Genomic DNA, 21,240 nt, shown 5'->3' on the forward strand with positions numbered 1-21,240 from the left:
TTTGTCTTTAAGCCAATTCGTTGGACCTCAAAGGTGCTGCTTCACCTACAGTGTGAAGAGTAAGACCAAGCTGGCCACTGCAAGGCTGGTGCTGCAGTTCTTACCGCAAATATTTCTAAGACTGGATTCCTCGAGCCAGTGTCAAAGATTATCTGGAAAGGGAACTCACTATTAATGACAAAGAAAATATAATGGAAAGGAAAATCTGTGACTCCACTTGTGGCTGGCCGGAGGGGCACACATTAAGGGACAGGATTTGTGTGACAAGCTTCTGAAGGATCTGGGGGTTTTTCCAAATCAAGGAGAAAGTTTGTGGTGCCACAGGGACAACTATGACAGAAGGCAGAGTCTGTGGAGAAACCATCCCAAAGCTGCTTCTGGTAGGATACTGAGAGAGCTTGCAATCCAATAAACTACTCTCGCCTAATGTGGCTTGTTTCTCCTTCTTCCCAAATAGCAACTCCAGACAGCACTCTGCTGCTATAACTAGGCATCTGTTTCTTTCCATCCTTAATTATCATATTAGTTATTTGGTTAGCATATATAATTATGGATCTCATTAGGACATTTTCAGACATGCGCATCGCTGTTCTTTGTTCAGATTCGTCTCTTTTGACCATGATCTCCCCCACCCCGCTCTCCAAGAGACTCACCCACCCCATGCTTCTGCTTTATTTAACATTGATAGAGAGAAACCTTTCACATTTCCAGGAAGTCTAGATTCTGCATATGAGAGATAACTTGTAATATTTGTCTTGTCATTTCTTTTCATCATTATCTAGTTATCTTGAGAAATTAGTTCAATTCCAAAACTGTAACTCCCCAAATTCTTTCATAGGTCTTCAAACTTAAAATGGTAAATAGAAAAGGCTAGGGAAGACAGAGACATGCCTAGAACAAAATGGAGATGGATGTGCTTGCTGTGGTGGCGTGGACCTATAGTCCTGGCACCTTGGAGGTGGGCATTCTAGCTGCGCTGTGGACCTATAGTCACAGCACTTTAAAGACAGAGGTAAAAGAAAGAAAGTTTGAGACAAGTCTGAGTTACACAATGAGTTCAAAACCAGCCTGGGCTACATACTGATCCCCAGTCTCAAATAACAAACCAAAATAGTGCAGTTGTGGAATGTGTGTTAACTTGTCAAGGCTTTAGAATCAATCCCCAGCAACACAAAAAGGGGAGGGTGGGAAGAGAGGGAGGTAAGCAGGAAAAGGCAGATAGATGAGAGATGCATGCACAAAAGCAAAAGGCACGAGAGTGTAGTCACTAAAAGACCTAGGATACAAAGTGTCTTAATTGCCTTTCCATGACTGTGATAAAATACCATAACCAAAAGCATCTTGGGGAGAAAGGGACTTATATTTTGGCTTTCATACTCCAATCACAGTCTATCGCTGAGGGAAGTCAGGGCAGAAACCCTGGTTGGAGATGGGTATGCTAGCTGGGGTGAACCTCACCAGTCTTGCAATAACTTTATACAGTCTGCTCTGAACGCCGCTGATGTTCAAAGTAAGCAGTACACATGGCAGGCTCTTTGAATTTTTTCTTATGCCTAAATTTGGCCCACGGAGCTATGAGAAAGGTATCATTAGAGTCATTTTTAAAGATTAGCTCTGTTCGATGCAAGTATGTACGCAGGGAACATTGTATCTCGTGCCCTCTGGACCAGTCAACAGGAGAGCCCCACTCAGGTGGTCTCTACACACCTAAGACGTGGCCAGTGACTAAAAAATAAAGTTTTAAAAAGGACTTCACTGCAGTTCATTTAAATAGTCCCATGTAAACAGCCACTCTCGTGAACACTCTTATAGATGTTATAGGGTGTTTCAAAGGAATTAGGTCAAGTCTGAGATTAGATACCCAAGGAATGGCAAAGTCAGGTTGTGTACTGGATACATCTAAGTCTAAATGTTTCTTTTTTTCATAGCAGTGTGGGTTTTTTTTTTTTAAAGCTATAGTGTAACAGTTCTCTTTTTCATTGAAACACTGAAAGGGAGGCAGAAGAGATCACCTTTAAAAAAAAATACCCTTTGTTTTAATTCCTTTAGTTTGGTAATTCGAGGCTGTTCTGCATTTCCTCACTGTTTTAGCTACTGTTTTGTTCACCTGACACAGCAGGAGTCATCTGAGAAGAGGAACCTCATGGTAGTTTGAATAAGAATGGCTCTAACAAGCTCCTAGACTTGAAGGCTATGTCACCAGGGATTGGCACTGTTTGAAGGGATTAGGAGAGGTAGCCTGGTTGGAGGAAGTTTGTCACTGGGGGTGGGTTTTGGGGTTTCAGAAGATCAAGCCAGGCCCAGCGGCTCTCTGTTTTTCTGCTGCCTGTGGACCCTGATACAGACCTTTCAACTTCTCCAGGACCATGCCAGCCTGCATGCCACTATGCTTCCGGCCATGCTGGCAATAGACTAAACCTCTCAAACAGTAAGGAAGTCCCAGTTAAATGTTTTCCTTTATAAGAGTTGCCATGGCCATGGTGTTTTCATACAGCAATAGAAACCCTCACTAAAACAAACCTCAGCTGGAAAAAAATGCCTCTATCAGATGCCCTGTAGAAAATCCTGTGGGCCATTTTCTTGATTAATGATTGACACGGGAGGGCTAAGTTGGGTTTTGTTAGCCCTGGACAGGTGGTAATAAGAAAGCAGGTGGAAGAAGGAACTAAGAAGCCCTCCATGCCAGGTTCCTCAAGTTTCTGCTCTGACTTCCCTCAGTGATAGACTGTGATTGGAGTATGAAAGCCAAAATATAAACCTCTTTCTTCCCAAGATGTTTATGGTCATGTATTTTATCACAGCCATGGAAAGGAAATGAAGACACTTCGCATCCTAGATCTTCTAGTAACTAAACACTGACTATCCAGCTGAATGGAGGACTCAAGCATTCCAGACTACTGCCAGGCTCGCCTATGATTTATGGGTGCTAAACTCCCAACAGTTATTCAATGTTCCAGTGACCATCCTTATGGATAATTGAGAGACAGCGTAGCCATAGGAAAAGGTTTAGGAAACTCACAGTCTAAGGGTGGCACTAGAAATCATGTTTAAATGTGAGAGCAGAACAGTGCTGGTCTAATGTCTAATGTTGATCAAACTATTTCCTAGGGATAGATTTCCTCCCTGTCCCTAAGTTTTGTGGCGATTTGTATCTGACTTGCACCACCCAAAGTTCACGAGATGAAGCCTTGGCCCCTTATGAAGCAGTACTCAGAAGGGACTTGGGAGAGGTGACTGGACCAAGCAGGTTCTAACTCCATCAATGGATTAATCTATTCAAAGGTTCATAGCTTAATGGTGATAGAAACTTAAATGAGTTGGGGCCTAGCTGGAGGAAGCTGCTCACTGACGGTCTGCCTCGGGATATTTTGTCCCTGTGTGTACTGGCTAGTTTTAGATCCAATTGATATAAGCTAGAATCATCAACGAGGAGGAAACCTCAATTAAGGAAAATGTCCCCATATGATCAGGCAGTAGGCAAGTCTGTAGGGCATTTTCCTAATTAGTGATTTATTGGGAAGGATCCAGACCATCACGGGTGGTGCCATCCCTGGGCTGGTGGTCCTAGATTTTAGAAGAAAGCACGCCGAGCAAGCCATGAGGAGCAAGCCTGTAAGCAGCACCCCTCCATGGCCTCTGCATCTGTTTCTGCCTCCAGGTTCCTGCCCAGCTAGAGTCCCTGCTCTCACTGCTTTTGATGATGAACTATTTTAGGGAACTATGCATAAAATAAACCATTTTCTCCCCACATTGCCTTGGGTCATGATATTTCATCACAGCAATAGTGACCCTGACTAAGAACTCTGCCTGCCTGCTTCCATCCCTACCTCCCTACCTCCCTATGCCTACTGACTAATGTCAGCAGGTGAACAACCTGACTTGACCATGTGTCCCCCGCCATAATAGTCTACCTGATCACACACCTAACGTAATGGAGCCAGCTGATCACAGCCTGGCACCTTGGAAACCACAGCAGGAAATAAGCTTGATTTATGTTAGCTATCTTGACAGAAAACTTGGTAACACAGTATCTAAACCTAAGCCTCTCTTCCCTGGCGCATTTCTTATTGATAGGGTGCACACACATTTTCGAAGTAGGAGACTATTTCATGTGGAAGTCTCACTTGGAATAACAACATTAAACCTGCAAGATTCAAGCCACAGTGCCTGAAGAAGAGAGAAAAATCTAAAAAGGAGAGAGGAAATGCAGAATCCGAGGGCAGGAAGAACTGACCTGCATAACCTTAAGAAATTGCTCTTACATATGTAAGATATTTCTTACATATCTCTATATACAATATGTAAATATATTTAAATATATTTTTAGGAAAAGAGCTTCCTTTCTAGGTAGTGATATCTATCAAAAGTCCCAGAACACTTCCAGAAAATAGAAACTTACACAAGAAAGAGTTCTAACTGCTGAGGGGCACAAATAAATACTGTTCCAAAATTGAAAACAAATTCAATATTCAATAATGAGAAAATGATCAAACTCAGGGATATCCTTGATATGCTACAATCACTTAAAGTATATCTCTTAAGACTTTAAAAGAGCATGGGTAAGCCATGAAGAACATTGTAAAATCTGGCATGCTTGCTTTAAAAAAAAAAAATCCTCACTGAAAACATGTCATGAACAGTGAAACATAAAAGAAAAATTATCAGTCTTTCACAGTGCTGTTCTTGTGCTGAGATAATGAATTGATTCTGCTCCCCAGTTTGAAATAGTTTCCAAGAACTAAGTATGATTCCTGTAATTGTAATAAATAAGCAAAGACATAATTTCATTCACATAGAAGATAGAAAACCAGGGTTACATGGTTTATTATATTTTCAGCAAAACAAAACTACAATCACGAAAGGAAATAGACATAGCCTTTCAAAGTGTATTTGAGCACTGCTGTCCTCCAGGCTGCCTGTGGTTTTACTGCCTGCAGTTTGCATCCCATGCAGATGAAAATAATTGGCCAATAGATGTCACTGTTGCACTTAAGCTGAGCGCATCCCAGCTTTGACTGCAAGGAAGGAGCACAAAGAAGAGACTGTTCAAATCTCTGCATCAACTGCCAATTTGTTCCCTTTCGACTTTATTACAAATCTCTCTCTCTCTGTTTATCTTCCTTTCTCCCTCTTCCTCCATCACTCCCCCTCATGTGTGTGTGTGTGTGTGTGTGTGTGTGTGTGTGGTTGTTGTGAGCTGTCATGTGGGTACTAGGGATTGAACCCAGGTCCTCTGCAAGAGCAGCAAGTACTCAACCAGTGAGACAGTTCTTCAAACCCTCACATCTCTTTTTATTAAAACATTTTTCTCTTTTTATGTCAAATATTTTCCTAAAAAGACTACAGTGACTATTATTGTATGGTTCTGGGAAAAAAAAAAAAGTTCTAGTCAATGGTTACCACCCATCTAAAAATGGCGGCTCTAATACACCCCTATGAAAAGTCACAGGGTTACCCAGAGGAGAGGACCGTAGGCCTAACCCACACTCACCACACATGTAGTTTCAGATCAGAATAGAATGAAGCAGAGAACAAGAGATTGTCAATAGGAATAAAAAAAAAAACCCTGAAAAATAGAAAAAGCCATGGGGAAAGGAGGGCAATGAGAAAGGGAATGGATAGTTTGGGCAGCTCTATCAGGCTGGCTAAAACTGGCAAAGCCCGCCCAATGCTTTGTTCTGGGGAGCAATGCTTCTGAGTCAGTGGATGTGTGGAAGAATGAGAAAGGAGAAGTCTATGTTTTTAAATGGGCTGTCCTATATTTGGCAGGAGTCCCACTGACTTGTTGGGCTGTTATTTGAGCAGCTGGAGAGAAAGAAAGGTTTATAGGCGTGCAATGAAGACAGGTGACTCGGGTTTCACTGGAAAACGCAGAGCGTATCTGTCAGTTGGCATATGTTGCTTGTAGAGTTTTAGTACAGTGATATTAAGGCACTAGTGGCAAATGGGTTTCTTCCCACAGGGAGGTTTAGTACTCTGGCAAGAAACTATCGGTCCAGTCACCTTCTAGTGCACAGAATTCAGATTGCTTTAAGTTTGTTGCAGCCCACTGTTTTTTTTAAATAATGATCCACATACAGAATACAGCTTCAGCAACGTTACATAGGCAATTTACACGAAGTACATATGAAATAAGCCTCTGCTGACCACAAAGAACCACGGATGGAGCACGAAGATTTCCACTTACATTGAGATCCAAGTACAGTTCACTTCTATTTGACTTTTCTCTTTCTTCATGGAGCAAAAATGGACAGGGTGGTCCGGCTCTGTAACCCAGGACCCAAGCACCTCCATCCTTATTGGGGAGATCGTTAGCTGTCTGCTCATTGAAGCTGTCACAGGGAAAGCCTTCAGAGGAGATGCCTAAGTGAACACAGGGAAGAGCATCAATGACACAGCAGGCGGACGACACACAACGACATCAGTAAGTTTAGGAACTCCACAAGGCAGTCTCCGTGTTCCGCCTTCACTTTCTAGTTTATATCTGTAGAGTTTGCTGTCCTCGAAAGGGGCTTTTTCCAATTACTCTTTTGGGGTCTTCAAGCACTGCCAAAAAGTTGGCCTGCTAGCTCTTCCCTGTTCTCCACAGACCTGCTTGCCAGCCCAGGCCATGCAGCTTTGGCCTGTTCGTGATCAAATCAGAGGAGGGGCAGGGGAATTGAGGCAGGAGTTCTTAGCTCTATTGCTCCACAGTGTCACCCCCAAGCCAAGTCACGGATGTATTTGTTCCTCTAGGTCTGTGGCTGTGCCTGATTTCTAGGGACAGATTCTTCCTGCACAGTGCTTACTGGCATGCGTCAGTTTGGTGATGAGAGAAAGCTGCATCTGGGACCCATTTGGGGCTGATGCTTGTCACTGTCAGAACAGTCAGCTAATCGGTTCTTACCTAAACTATATCAGGATGACAGGAGGGCTGTCTTCAAATTGTAACATAACCTAGAGTTGGGAAACAGCAGTGCTCCCATTTTAAGGGGGAAACTAAAGCACAGAGAAGGAACCAGTCTCACATTCCTAAGATCAGCAGAGGAGAATACAGTGGTTAGAAGCCAGGCAGTTGAACACCTGAGGCAATGCTCTTAGAAACTAACACACAGTCTCTGACTGACAGTCTTAACATAGCAACACATGTTCTGCAAAAAAGGAAGTCGGAGTCAAAAAAGCTACGTGCTCTAGCCTTTGGTGCCTCATAGTTTATGCCAGTCTCCTGAAGAACTTGAGATGCTCCTTAGTGGAAAAAAAAAATAAGCCCCTAAACCTAGCAAATGGGATCTCCCAAAACTTATCTGGTCATGGGATCCGTTTAAACATCTGCTGAGCAAAACAGATCATAAACCATTAGTGCTCTACTGGAACGCAGTTTGGAAAACACAAGATTGGATCAATGAAAGGCGGGCCTCTGAGGCACTCGCTTTCCTGGTCCACTGTGAGTTTCTGGTAAGCAACCTCGGCAAAACCCAGAGCAACCAGGTGGACATTAAAAACTTAGGCCCGGTGTCTTTTGGCAAGGGGGATCACTGGATATGCAATAGGGTGTTTATTATACATAATCTTGTAAGAGAGGAGCTCTGGCAGTGATCCAAAGCCAGCTGCCAGCCTCTGCCAGCTGAGAACCTGACTCACAAGTAACCTGAGCTGAGAATAACTCAGCACACAAAGGGCTGCAAGGCTGCATGCTTCCCTTATATGAGTAGCATTTTAAGAGGCAGAGAAGTTGAGAACACTTAAGGGTTTGGGTTTTTTTGTTTGTTTGTTTGCTTGTTCAGTTTGGTTCGTTGAGTTTTAATCAGACTTCCAAGTGAAAATGACAGAGGTCACAGTGTTTCTACAGCTCTCCTCTGAAGGCTGCCCAAAAAGACCACACTCAGTCACTAAATAAAATCAGAGTCCAGGACATCAGGAGTTCCCTGTCATCTCTGCAAATGTAGGATGTCTGTCTGGAAAGTGAACTCGGGTATTTTCTTCACAAGGTCACAGATGAGCCTCGGTCCACTTGAAGCCCTTGAGACCTGATGTCTGCAGAAGATATAGCCAGTTGGTCACCTCAGCTTTGACTTAGAGCCATGTATTGTGGTGTCCCTAACTCCTGTTCTCAAGAAGTGGGGGACAAGCTAATGCCTAAAAGAACTTCAGAGCACCTCTACAGGCAACCCGGGAAGGAAACCATCACTGTGAAGACCGGAAGCTCATGTGGCTTTAGTGGCTGTGGGATGGCTCATCCTTCCTTCTGGGACATTCTGTCCCTGTTGTTAAGAAAGGAGGAAACCTACGGAGGGCTCACACTACACTGTCTCACTTCTCAGGTCTATAATACTAACCGAATCCCTCATTTAGATCCCTACAGTCTGGCTATGAAGTAAATGCTGGCTTTGGATGAAGGTAACATGAATTCATAGAACTATATAATACACAATATATATCACAAAATGCATTGTACAGTACACCTGGTAAGACATTCATGTTATCAAAGCATATTGTCTGGTGAGACTAAGTTTATTATTGCAGTATGAATAGTGGTATGAAAGAGTGATGAACTCACACAATAGCAAAGGCTTGTGTTCCCAGCGAAAATACACATGTGTGTATGTACTATGTGAACACACATGCAAACACACTCACATACCTGCAGTGTCTAGCCAACACCCACATTAATGAGGTGAGGCATGCAATCCAATCTACTCCAAAATACAAGAGAAACTTTAAGTTGAAGCAATAAAAATTAATTTAATTTTGGAGTTGATTTTTGTTTTTGTTTGTTTATAAGACAGGGTTTCTCTGTATAGCTTTTGCTGTCCTGAAACTCACTCTGTAGTCCAGGCTGGCCTCAAAATCACAGAGATCTGCCAGCCTCTGCCTCCCGAGTGCTGGAATTAAAGGCGCGCGCCACCACTGCCCAGCTTTGATTTTTATTTTAAGGAGCCAATTTCTGATGCCTAATGTCTAACCAGACAATAACCTATGAAGAAAACATGCAAGATAAACCAGGATGCGTGATAATTTTGACAAGGATCATTAGGAAAGAAAGGGAACACGGACAGAAACAGGTTACATGAGACTGTTACCTCAGAAGTTGGACAAACTAAGGACAGAGGACAAATTCAAATTAAAAAAAAAGAATAAGTAACAATTTATGAGGCATTTTTTAAAAAGCTTCAATAATATAAAAACAAATGATTTATAAGAGAATGTACATGTTTATTTTTTTACAGCATTCATACCCATATTATTCTTTTCAGTTGAGTAAACAAAAAAAAAACAATAACTTGAAACAAGTAAATGTGTCAGTATAATCAACTGCCCATTAGCTTCTAGTACAAGCAGATTTTCAAGGTGTGTTAGATTTTCGTTGAATAATCTTTCTGAAACACTAAGAGTTATCAGTTTAATCAACTATCTTTCCCTTTAACATTATTCATCTGACTTTATTAACTACTTATTATTAGTTGTTTTGTTTCTCAGTGGTACACTGGCCCGTGATTGATCACACAGACACACAAGGGTTAATTTGACAGGTGATCATGGTTACTAGGACGTACAGCACAGATACACAAAGGGTAAGGTGGCTTACCTTTAAGTCTGTGCTTTCCCCAACCATTCAAATGATGAGCTGCACTTTGCTGACGCTAACCTATGACATCAGCCTGGGGACTGCTGTCGGTAATCAAAACAGTGGAAGCAGACAGAAAGAAAACGTAACATGCCATTTACAATAGAGGCAGTATTCACAGCCCACCTTCCCCGAGTGCAATCAGTCTCTCTGCCTGTGACACATATGCCGTTTGAATTCCTTGCTCCCTCCCTGTTTTGTCAGTGTGAACTCAAGATTCACTCCTGTCTCTGACTCTTATGAGAGACAGTGTTTCATAACCACACACATATTGGATCTAACCATGCAGCCTGCTCTGGCTGAACGAGTGTGGGCAATGTAACAGCGCACTGTTTATAATTGTTCACATCCTTACCCATAGCTCGGGCAAAAGTACAGACTCGTGGCTAGTTTCAGTCAGACTCAATGTTCTATATGTCAGTGCCCCGTCTCCCATTCTAGTGCTGATAAATGACAACATGGAATGAAACTACCAATGTGGGTAGAATTTTGAAGAAAAAAAAAAAGGTCTTGTTAGTACATCCCAGGAGAAACATGAGCAAGGACCACCAGGTCCTCACCACCGTGAGATGGAATTGTGTGAGGAGGAAGTAGAGGAAGGCTGTTGGTAGACCAGGAAGCAGGAAGGACTGGGGGTAGGCTACAGCCGTTTGAGACTCTACAATGAAAGCATCAGGCCATAGCTAGCAAATGAATGAAATGTTTGAATGTCTAAAATTGTATTTGACGTCAAACTAAATAAAACATGATTGAGTAGGAAGGGTTCTACTTTCCATCTAACCACCCGTGTGAAAGCTGAGGGAACTGAAGCCTAGGAGGGTTTCAGTATTCCCAGCACACTTATTAGTGGCAAAGCTGAAGCGAAAATCCAGTTTCTAGAAGGTCTCCTCTCCTACTTAAAGCAGGACCTTATTTATGGACAACCCACAGACAGGGGTGCTGAGGTCAGAGACGGAGGATGGAGTGGGGAAGAGCACTGGCAGGGCTTTGACGGGTGGGATGTCTGGCCGCCTCTAACACTAACAGCTTAACCTTGACACTAGCAAACGCCCTCACACCACTACTTCCTCACCAATAAAAGTGGGATCATAGGGATGAGCCTGGTAATGAGCTGGAACCCAAATAATTTTCTTCCAGGCAATTTCCTAGGCTGTGGGTTACGAATTGCAAAAGGGATACAAATAAGTTTTTGCTTAAAGAAATTATACATGTAATGGAGGTACATTACATATCACTTGTGTGAATAAAAAAACTTTATATAAAAGAAGTTAAAGAGAATAATTGAGCTCATAAGAATTTAGGGAAGCACTCCAGTAAAGTAGATCCCAAGTCTGTTCGAGCCCCCCAAAATAGAATTAATATCATTTGATGTAATAGTTTCAGATTAGTGGCGGATTAGCTCCGATAATAGCTCCTCAGGGGTCTTCATAGAAACAGTAAAACATTTCTTCACTGAGGGTCAAATAGACAATCCTTGAACCCCATAAGCCTGTTTATAGACATAGCTTCCAATGAAATAGCATCTTAAACAGTTATATCAATATACACTGTGAAAATTACGGTAAGCTTCTCACATGATCTTTTCTTGGGAGGGATTCAGACACCAAATGAGGGGAAAATATGACTGAAATAAGAAAACTCATTTGTAAAAATAGTTATGCTGAATATCTTAACAACGGTCACCCAGTTAAAGCAGCACAAATGACACTGGGAATGGGTAGAGACTAGGGGGTGATGCATCTAGGTAAAAACTGGTGTGAAATGACTAAAAGATGTTTAGGAAGTTGTAGGTGTCACAAGTCATTCAGATTCTCTCTATAGTCTCAGAGAGCTTAAGAAAATAGATGTTGGGGGGCTGGAAGATGGCTCAGTGGTTAAGAGCATTGCCTGCTCTTTCAAAGGTCCCGAGTTCAATTCCCAGCAACCACATGGTGGCTCACAACCATCTGTAATGAGGTCTGGTGCCCTCTTCTGGCCTGCAGACATTCAAGCAGACAGAATACTGTATACATAATAAACAAACAAATAAATAAATAAATAAATATTTTTTAAAAAGAAAATAGATGTTGGTACTTTAAATGCTTATGTTATCAAAAACTGGGTATACTGGTTGAGAAGGAATACACTTACTAAAAACACTTAGACGCAAAGTAAAGGAAGCATACAGTTCTGGTCACTGAAAGTAAAACCAAATAATATTTTTCCCTTTTATGCAATATTATTCCAATTATTATGTGGATAGGTACACAGTAGAGAGGCTGGTGTAAAAATAAATGTAATAATTAAGGAGAGATGATTAAACACGGGAAAGTACTAAGAATTGGCTTATCACACATACATATAAAATGAAATTTAAAAAGACTACTTTGGAAATCCATGGAAAGAAGACCATGCATAGCAAGATAATCGGGGGGGGGGGAGTCATTTATGAATACCAACAGTAAACATCTAAGAGATAAGAATAAAATATGGTTCTAAGCATGAAATGAAAGAAAACATGAAATTACATCCCATTATTTCATTTCTGTTAGCAAAGGAAAGGAAAAGACTGGTCCCTTGGATCTAATAAAGATTTTCGTGATACAGAATTCTGATAGCTGTAACTATAGTAGTGAGTTTTGATCTTAACCTTAACTCCGTGCCAGGTGTTTGACCAATTACCTTCACTGAGTGTTTTTTCTCCCAGCACTGGGGCTGTCAGGAACATCATGCTCTCCCATAACACCAAGCTCTCCACTAATACCCTTTGCTCTTCCAGCCAGAGAAGTGTGACTGTTGCCTTAAGTCCCCAGTGTTCCAAATTCCTCAGCAGAACTGCCTGTTAGAAGTCTCTGTGAAGCTTCCAGATTCTCACATCACTCACATTGCCAGAGTGTCTTGGACACAAGAATTTTTCAACTCCGTGTCTCCCAGCAGGCATTAGTACTGAGGAGAAAACATGTGCCAGACAATCTTCACCAAGGCTCCCAACAAATTGATTTTTCTAAGGGTGAGTAATGTCTGATATAAGGAATTCATCATGTTTCATATACTTTATATACATTACACATGACTGTGGAGCTTCCCAACGATACTGCTAGCTAGACATAAAAATCTCCCTATTTTAAAGATGGGTAAGTGATGATGACGCTAGCTTTGCTCACTGAGAAACAAGGAGTAGAACCGAATTCGGAACCCACAGTCCAGATTTAAGATTCTGCCAGACACAGCTAAACCAACCACAGGAAGCAATCATTGTCAGATGGTTGATGGCAAGCAGCAGCGTAAGTCCTGGGAGAGTGGACACGTGAGACAAGCCACACAGCGACCCATGATTTCTGCCAAAGGCTGATTTCTGGGTTGCGAAGGAAAAAATAAGGGAGCCCTGGCAACTTTTCTGACATCTTAAGCATTCTAGCATGCATATAAGCAGGGGCACAGTGATTGGACCGAAAATATTCAAAGACATATTAGCCTTAATTTTCTAATTTTGAAGAAAATTACAAGAACATGGATTAAATCAGTTCAACTAGCCACAAGTAAGACAAGCACAACAAATCAGTAATAAAATTGCTAAAAGCCACTAACAAAATAATTACTATAAAAGCAGTTAGAGAAAAACTGGATACTATTACAAACTTCCAATCAGAACCGAAAAGGCAGAAGACAGAGCACTGACTGTACTTTAAAGGAACTGAAAGGAATGGGAAAGAGAGAAAAGGCCTAATGACGAGAAGTCACTTGATTAAAGATTATAGCAATCCTAAGTTTGTATTACTTGTATCTAATAAAAGGACTTCAAAGTACGTGAAACAAAAATACCAGATACGAATGGAGAAATATACAAATTAAAAATCATATTGAGAGACTTGAATATTATTCTCCTATTAAATGCCATAAAAGAGCAACAGAAAATCAATGGAGAAATCAGGAATGGCAGCTCGTGCCTGTAACTTCAACACCCAAAAAGCTGAAACAGGAGGATCACCATTAGTTCAAAGTCAAGTAAATTCAGGACAGCTTGGGCTCCACAGTGAGGTCCTATCTCAGAAACAGCACTGTAAATTCAGTAGACATAAGAAGAATTGGTAGATTTTATCTAAAATGTGTATATTATGAATATATCCTATTCAATAATTGAAAAATCACACAATTTTTAGATACATACAGAATGCATTCCTAAATACTTAAAACTTAGCCAACATACTTTTCCACAAGTGTTAAAATCACAAGAAAAATTAGAAGATATTTGAGTCACAATTAATGTGGAAATCATGGGAATTTATAGACCTGTCCAATACTGAATGACTCTCCCCCATTCTGCTTAATAGCAGTTTCCCTTAGGCTAGGGGAATGTTAATGTTGGACACAGTGAACACATAGTTAACTTACAGAAAAAACTCATATGCTATCAGAACCCTGCTGTTGAAGCTTTGGCTTCTTCCCCTGCTAAGCTCCCAGGATACTTTCAGTCTCTAGGGTTAGGCAGACGTGGAACACTAGTTTTAAAGAAACAAGACCAGCTCAAGAGGAAGAACTCTGTCTTCATTAGAGGATCCTGGGAAGACAGTCATTCCAGCTCACTCCACAATAAAGTTCCAGGCCAGTATCATTACATATATTATCAGTCCATTTAGTTTTTCAGTTCCCAGCACTGACATGACCCAGACAACCAAAGGCTGCCAGATAGCTGAGAACTTCTAATGCCACAAGCAAGTAGCTAGAAAATAAAAGGAAAAAGATGGAGTAATTTCATGCCTACTGCACCAAGATATTGGAGATCTTTCTTCCATTAGCCCCTACTGCATGTACCTCTTCCATCCCACCAGTTATGGTCTGTAATGAGTCTTTGTCCTGCCAGCCATCTCCCATATAACTACATGGAGACTTATTATTAATTATGAAAGCTCGCCCTTAGCTTAGGCTTGTCCCACTAGCTCTTGTAACTTAAATTAGCCTGCTTTTATCAATCTACACTTTTTTTAAACCTCTCTTTCATTCTATGTGTTTGACTCCCCCCATGTCTTGTTGGTGTCCCCACCTTTTATCTTCCCAGAGTCCTCTCTGTCCCCCAAAGTCCTGCCTAACCTCTTCCTGCCTAGCTATTGGCCATTCAGCTCTTTATTAAACTAATCAGAAGGCACCATGAAAAAGACACATTTTCTTTTCTTTTTTTTAACTTTTTAATATTTATTTATTATGTATACAATATTCTGTTTGCATGTATGACTGCAGGCCAGAAGAGGGCACCAGACCTCATTACAGATGGTTGTGAGCCACCATGTGGTTACTGGGAGTTAAACTCAGGACCTTTGGAAGAGCAAGCAATGCTCTTAAACACTGAGCCATCTCTCCAGCCCAAGATACGTTTTCTTAATGTAAACAAATATTCTGCACTGCTTGTCAGTTTCCTCACAGTGGATACTTATTTCCCTTTCAATCCTTGGGGTCTTCTTAAGGGCTCCTCCACAAGGAACCTATAAACCCCTGCTTGTTTTCTTAACTAGGTTAATCAGTTCAGAAACAACCTCTAAAATTATCTTCAGTTTGGACTCTCTACACCTACTCTCTAGCTTTCCATCAGGAACTCTGACAAATGGAGCTGTTGGCACTGACAATGGAATTTAATTTATTTCCTCCCTTCACCATGCTCATACTTACTAATGCATGTAGACCCTTGATATTTGATACTCACTCTATTTATCTAGGATAACAGCCATAATGTAATTGGCCCATCAAAATGATCAAACCCTATTCATCATCTATACTAAAAGAAACCAGGGATATTTGACATAGCCCAGAAATAAGGCAGTGATTGAAAATAAAGACAGTATGCTGCTGTCTTTCCCAGTTGAAGATTATTCGATTGGTACAAACGAGGAACATTTTTAAGATCAATAAAAGCACAGGTCCAGGAAAATCCTCGGACATATTTGATAGCAACACCATAACTGAATAGCAGCAGCAATTGGCATCCTTGTGCAATTGAGCTTACAATAAGCTAGCTGCTCTCCAAAGTCACCTAGTATTCTGACTAACCCAAAAGGAACTCTAGTGGCAAACTATGAATCACCATCCCTGTACCTTTCCCAGTCTTTGATGCTGACACAAATCTCTTTGGTTCCCTCCTGGCTTAGTGTATGTCTTCAAGTAACAGAGAAATATGATGCTTTTTCTCTCAGAACACGTTGGCATAAGGAGTTCATATTCAAGTTCAAATGAATGGCTCAACAGACATATTCATTTTACTCACTTGCAAGTATTTTTGGTGTTTATGATCCCCACTCTAACGTATATGATCCAGAAAAAAACCACTAAAGAATCAAAAGGAGTTTCGTGCAGATTATTGGAGGACCTGGGGTCTTTTTGGCATGTTTTAGTCAGCTAAAGTCTACAGTTTCTTTTCATTACACCCTGAATCTATTTGCTCAAACGTGAAATTAGCCCTAAATCATGTTTAATTAACTAGCTTGCTTTTAACATCACACCAATATTTGAGCTCCTTCCCCAAGGGACTGTTGCAATCATCAGTATGATTTTGCTATGTGTTAAGGTTATTATTGCACCAAAAATCATAGCTCTGAATTAAATTGCATGTCAGTAGAAAAATCAATTTACTAAAAGGAATTTAATTCCATAACCAAAATTTTATGAAAGCAACAGATCCATGAAGTGAGTTAAATCTCTACTAAAAATAGAACTGAATATCTTTCTTCTCCAAAAAAGACTTATCAATGTACTCAAATTCATGATAGACATTACTGGGAAAAATTCCACTAACTAGTATAATAGGGATCTTACATCCTATGGTTGCTGAAAAAATCATAAATTAGCACAACATTGCCAGTAATGCTTCTGTAAAGCAAAAAGGTTGAGACTGCTGTGTACTTTAGTGATAAATGTATCAGAAGCAGGCTTTTACTGTGAGGCTTTTACACTTTATACAGACGTGAAGTAGACTTGCTGAATCATCACAATTGAAGCAGGATTATACAGGTCAGCGGTGACTCTGCTAATGAACACAAATCCCAAATAATTAACGCACTCTTCCTTTATTTAAATGAACATATACACATGAAGGGCAGGAGTGTACTCAATTCTTGGAAAAAGCCACAGTCTTGCTCATGCCCATGGAGTTGGATAAAATGATTTTACAGAGGACTCAGCATTGCTCAGCCACTGAGAAACCAATTGGCAAAGGAAGTAAGAATACATTGCTAGGGCAACAGGCAACATGAATCTATTCCTGCAGCAATGGCTTCTAATTAATTTAATCCTAAAATAGTTCTGTAATTTGCCATGGAATCCAGGACACTGTGAATTACCGAAAGAATAAAATAGTAAAGGAAAAAATTGGATAATTTGATATAAATTAGTAAGGGTACTATTTTGCTGTATTTTCTTTACAAAAACAATTGTTAAATTATGTCTATTTTTAAAACAATTCCAATTTGATTCTTAATATTTGTAGCCTTCAGAAAAAGCAATGAAGAAGTTGGGGAGATGGAAGTCAGGGAAACAGCTCAGTGTGTAAAATACCTGTTCTGTAAGTATGAAGACCCAAGTTCCACTCCTCAGGGCCCACACAAAAATTGCATCTGTGACATCAGTGCTGGAGGGGCAGGGCAGAAACAGTCAGATTCCTGTAGCTCACTGGATTGCCAACTTGGAAAAACCAGTGAACTCCAGGTTCACCAAGAGACTGTCTCAAAAAGAAATGTGGAAAGTCATCAAAGAAGACATCCATTGCTGACTTATATCACACACACACACACACACACACACACACACAGAGAGAGAGAGAGAGAGAGAGAGAGAGAGAGGTGGGATGTCCTTCTGTATATGTGTTGCTTTAATTGGATAATAAATAAAGCTGTTTGGCCAATGGCTTAGCAGAGTAAAGTCAGGCAGGAAATCAGAACAGAGATAGAGAGAAAGAGTAGGCAGAGTCAAAGTGACTCAGAGAATCCCAACTAAGGCTAATACAATTTTCTCTCCATCAAATTATATCCATAAAACTGAAAGAAACAATCACTGGTCTGAGCCTCATAAATAGAAAATATCCACAAAGTTTTTTACTCATGTTGTTCTTGCATAACTGCAACAAGAGGCAATGCTGAACTCTAAATAGTACCTAAGATTTCAAGTTAGGTATTACTTCTTTGACCCAAAAAAACCCTTTATTTAATATCTACAGAAGTCTACAAAACAGTGTATTGTTCATCTTGCCATTTGACGTATTTCTTTGAACTATTTAGGTTTCTGTCTTAACATCCTTCCAGCAGAATGACCCTATGGTTGCTGCCTCCCTTACACATTTTCTCTCTATTTCATTCCTAGAATTTATTTTCTGCATTACTGAAGACACTTAGCTTTGGCAATGCAAGACATCAGATCTATTCCGTTCTATATAGATGGCACTGTGGTGCTCTCTCTCTCTCTCTCTCTCTCTCTCTCTCTCTCTCTCTCTCTCTCTCTTTCTCTCTCCCCCCCCCTCAGGGTTTCTCTGTAGCTTTGGAGTATGTTCTGGAACTAGCTCTTGTAGACAAGGCTGACCTCGAACTCACAGAGATCTGCCTGCTTCTGCCTCTCAAGTGCTGTAATTAAAGGTGTGCGCCGCCATCACCCGGTCCATGGTCCGACTTTTAAAAGAAAAGTCAAGTGCTCATATAGTCCAGATGTTTCATATATTTCAGTCAACTCTTGAAGCCCAGAACTATGAGAGAGAGAGAGAAAGAGAGAGAGAACAGAGCTTGGGTTGTATGCCATGGCATTGAGAAAGAATGGTTAGAATACAGCTCTTAGAAGAAATCAGATGACTTTCTGGCTCAATAGAAGGGTTTTGTGGTTCATTAGTAATTCCTTTCTTGGCCCAGGAGGAAAGTGTTACAGAATGTAACCCTGTTTTGGGCATCCTTTGACTAACCTCTTTGTCTCTATTTTTTTTTTTTTTGCTTGTTAACTTAATGACAGGTCTTTATCAATAGTATCCTGTCAGATTAAAAAGAAATCAGAAAATACATGAGACTCAACTTGTTATTATAGTAAAAGTTGTCAAGAGGAAGAAACAAGTAACAATAAAAGATGCAGTGAATTAGTAGGTGAGAATCTTAGATTCATCTCTCATTTCGATGAGTGGAAAAAGGAGATAATAGCATATGAAAATGTGAGAAAAAACCCATATAGGATTCATTATTTTGCTTTCCTTCCAATTAAGAAAAGATGATTATGTTATGAAATTGTAAGAATGTAATATGGAGAATTATTAGAAGATTTACATTACTAATGTAATGCTCTATGTTATTGAGTAATGAAGCAAGGCTAAGCCTAGAGAAGACAAAGCTGGGGAGAAAAGAGTAGGGCGAAAGTGAAAGAAGAAGAAAGTCACTATAAACCAAGAAGTACCCAATCACTCAGATTCCTCTCCTACTCTGGAAAGAGAGGTCAATTGAGAGATAGCTCCAGGGCCATGTAACTGGATCCAGCTCCTCTTTTGATGTTCTCACCAACAAGGGTTTAACTGCCCTTTCCTTGATTCATTAGATGGTCACTTCAAAGAGACCCTAAGAGGCCAATATTTGCCTAAACAACTCCCTTGCCTAAGTAAATCTAGACAAAAAACCCCAAAGCAATTCATCTTAAATTTCACACATTATTGCCTTTGGCCCCTGTCAGTGACCTCAGCCTACAATATTGATTGCTGCTTGCCTCCCAATATGAATGTCTCCAGTGATCAATCAGACAGCAGAACAGAAAGCTGTCCAGTCTGATGCTGAAGATGGACCAACATCAAGGGTTAACCCAAGAGAAAACCTCTCACTTTAGATGTGCTGACTTTACCATTAACAGGCCATTTCCAAGTCAGACAGGAATGGCCCACACGTGGTCTGTGACTCACGATTCTGCAATGTGAAGATGGATATACTATTTAGAAGAAGTAAACTCAATCCATGAAATTAAAAAGGTATCTTTGTTCTAAGATCAGTGGCAGTTCTGTGCAAGGAGAGCACAGTCATCTATGATGTTTATTTTCCAAAACAAAAGACTAACAAGCAAAATTATCCTTGTCAGTAAGTGTGGGGACTGTTTAACATACTAGTAATGAAAGATACACATGATAAAAGAAGAAAAATACAGAACTCTCATAAATTTGGAAAGGCTAAAGCATAGCATACAAAATTGGTAACAAGTAGCAATGTAGGCGCTCTGTCCTAAGCAGGAAGGCACCCAGCAGGTTTAAGCTAGCCCAAGACACTTAGAGCACTGGACCCAGAAACTTCCCATTATTTTTGTTTGACAAACAAATTAACACACGTATAAATACTTTGTGGGGACTATATTGAATAGAAACAGGAAAGAACATGATGCACGTCTTTAATCCCAGTACTCTGGAAGCAGAGGCAGGTGGATCTCTAAGAGATTGGGGCCAGTCTAGTCTACATAGTGAGAACATGTCTCAAAAAAAAAAAAAAAAAAAAACAGGAAGGAAGGAAAGAAAGAGGAACAGTCTGAAGACAAATACTGGGAAACAGACCAATGACAAACTTATGACTGCAATATTTCACCATAAATAAAATTTCTAACAGGCAAACATCCAGTAAAAATGAAAATGCATATTAAACCACTGAACGGGTTAGATTGCTCAGCAAGTAAAGGCATTACCTAGCAAGTCTGAGGACCCTAGTTCAATCCCTTGCATCCTTGAAAAGGCAGAAAGAGAGAACCAGCCTCACAAAGCTGTCACTGATGGGTCACACAAATGGGACATGAATCCCACCACATTAAAACAGTTTTTTTTAAACCACTGACAATTTCTAAATAAGACAAATGTTCAAACTCGGTAGACAAAAGAATGCCTTGTTTTCTTTATAGCTCATAAAATTGAAACAATGCTTATGAAAGATTTGAAAATATGAGATTTTCAAGAAACATGATGAACTTCAAAGCTTACAAGTACAGATACTTGTTAAAAGTATCATGAAAATGTTGAACTGAAATTTACATTTCAAAAGCAATATTTCTACCGGTGGTGAGAGTGGAAAGATTTTTTTTCTATTCCTATGATTTCTGTGGTTATTTTATAGTGGCCATACAATGCTTTTATAGCAAAAATGTGAAATTATCATTTAGTGAAATATGAAGAGCACCTTTGGAGAAATAAATCTCAAAGAATATCAGAAGAATACATCTCACCCTGGAACATCTTTCTCTTTTCGTCGTTAATGTCTGGCTATGTCCAAGATGGATTCTCCATGCCCAAGTCAGGAAGGTATCACTATAACATATGCCCAAGTCAGGAAGGCATCACTATAACACATGCCCAAGTCAGAAAGGTACAACCATAACACATGCCCAAATCAGGAAGGTACAACCATAGCACATGCCCAAGTTAGTCAAACATCATGAAAACACACAAACAAGTATTTTATTTTGAAATTTGTGAAATCTAAATTAAAATTCCTCTCCTCCATTATCCTCTGTCCTTGCTGTTACAATCAATATTTCCGGTATTTTAGTCCATGAAAAATTTTCAACACTAGCCAGGCATGGTGGCACATACCTTTGATTCCAGTACTCAGAAAGCAGAAGCAGGTGAACCTCTGTGAGTCTGAAGCCAGTCTGGTCTACACAGAGAGTTCCAAGACAGTCATGGCTAT

At 40.3% G+C, this 21,240-nt stretch overlaps 1 protein-coding gene across 2 annotated transcripts in view; it reads right to left on the reverse strand.

Moving 5' to 3' along the window:
- Fmn1 (formin 1) overlaps positions 1 to 21,240 on the reverse strand; it is a 366,255-nt gene that overhangs the window by 263,592 nt on the left and 81,423 nt on the right. The window contains exon 4 of one of the 2 annotated variants that reach the window (XM_085696502.2): positions 6,188 to 6,363. The exons of the other annotated variant lie outside the window; for it this stretch is intronic. Within the exon in view, the coding sequence (XP_085552628.2) occupies positions 6,188 to 6,363 (176 nt within the window). The remainder of the gene's footprint in view (positions 1 to 6,187; positions 6,364 to 21,240) is intronic. 2 annotated transcript variants of the gene reach the window in all.

This window comes from Myodes glareolus, chromosome 10 (assembly GCF_982192425.1).
Source record: "Myodes glareolus chromosome 10, mMyoGla1.1, whole genome shotgun sequence".
NCBI lineage: Eukaryota > Metazoa > Chordata > Mammalia > Rodentia > Cricetidae > Myodes > Myodes glareolus.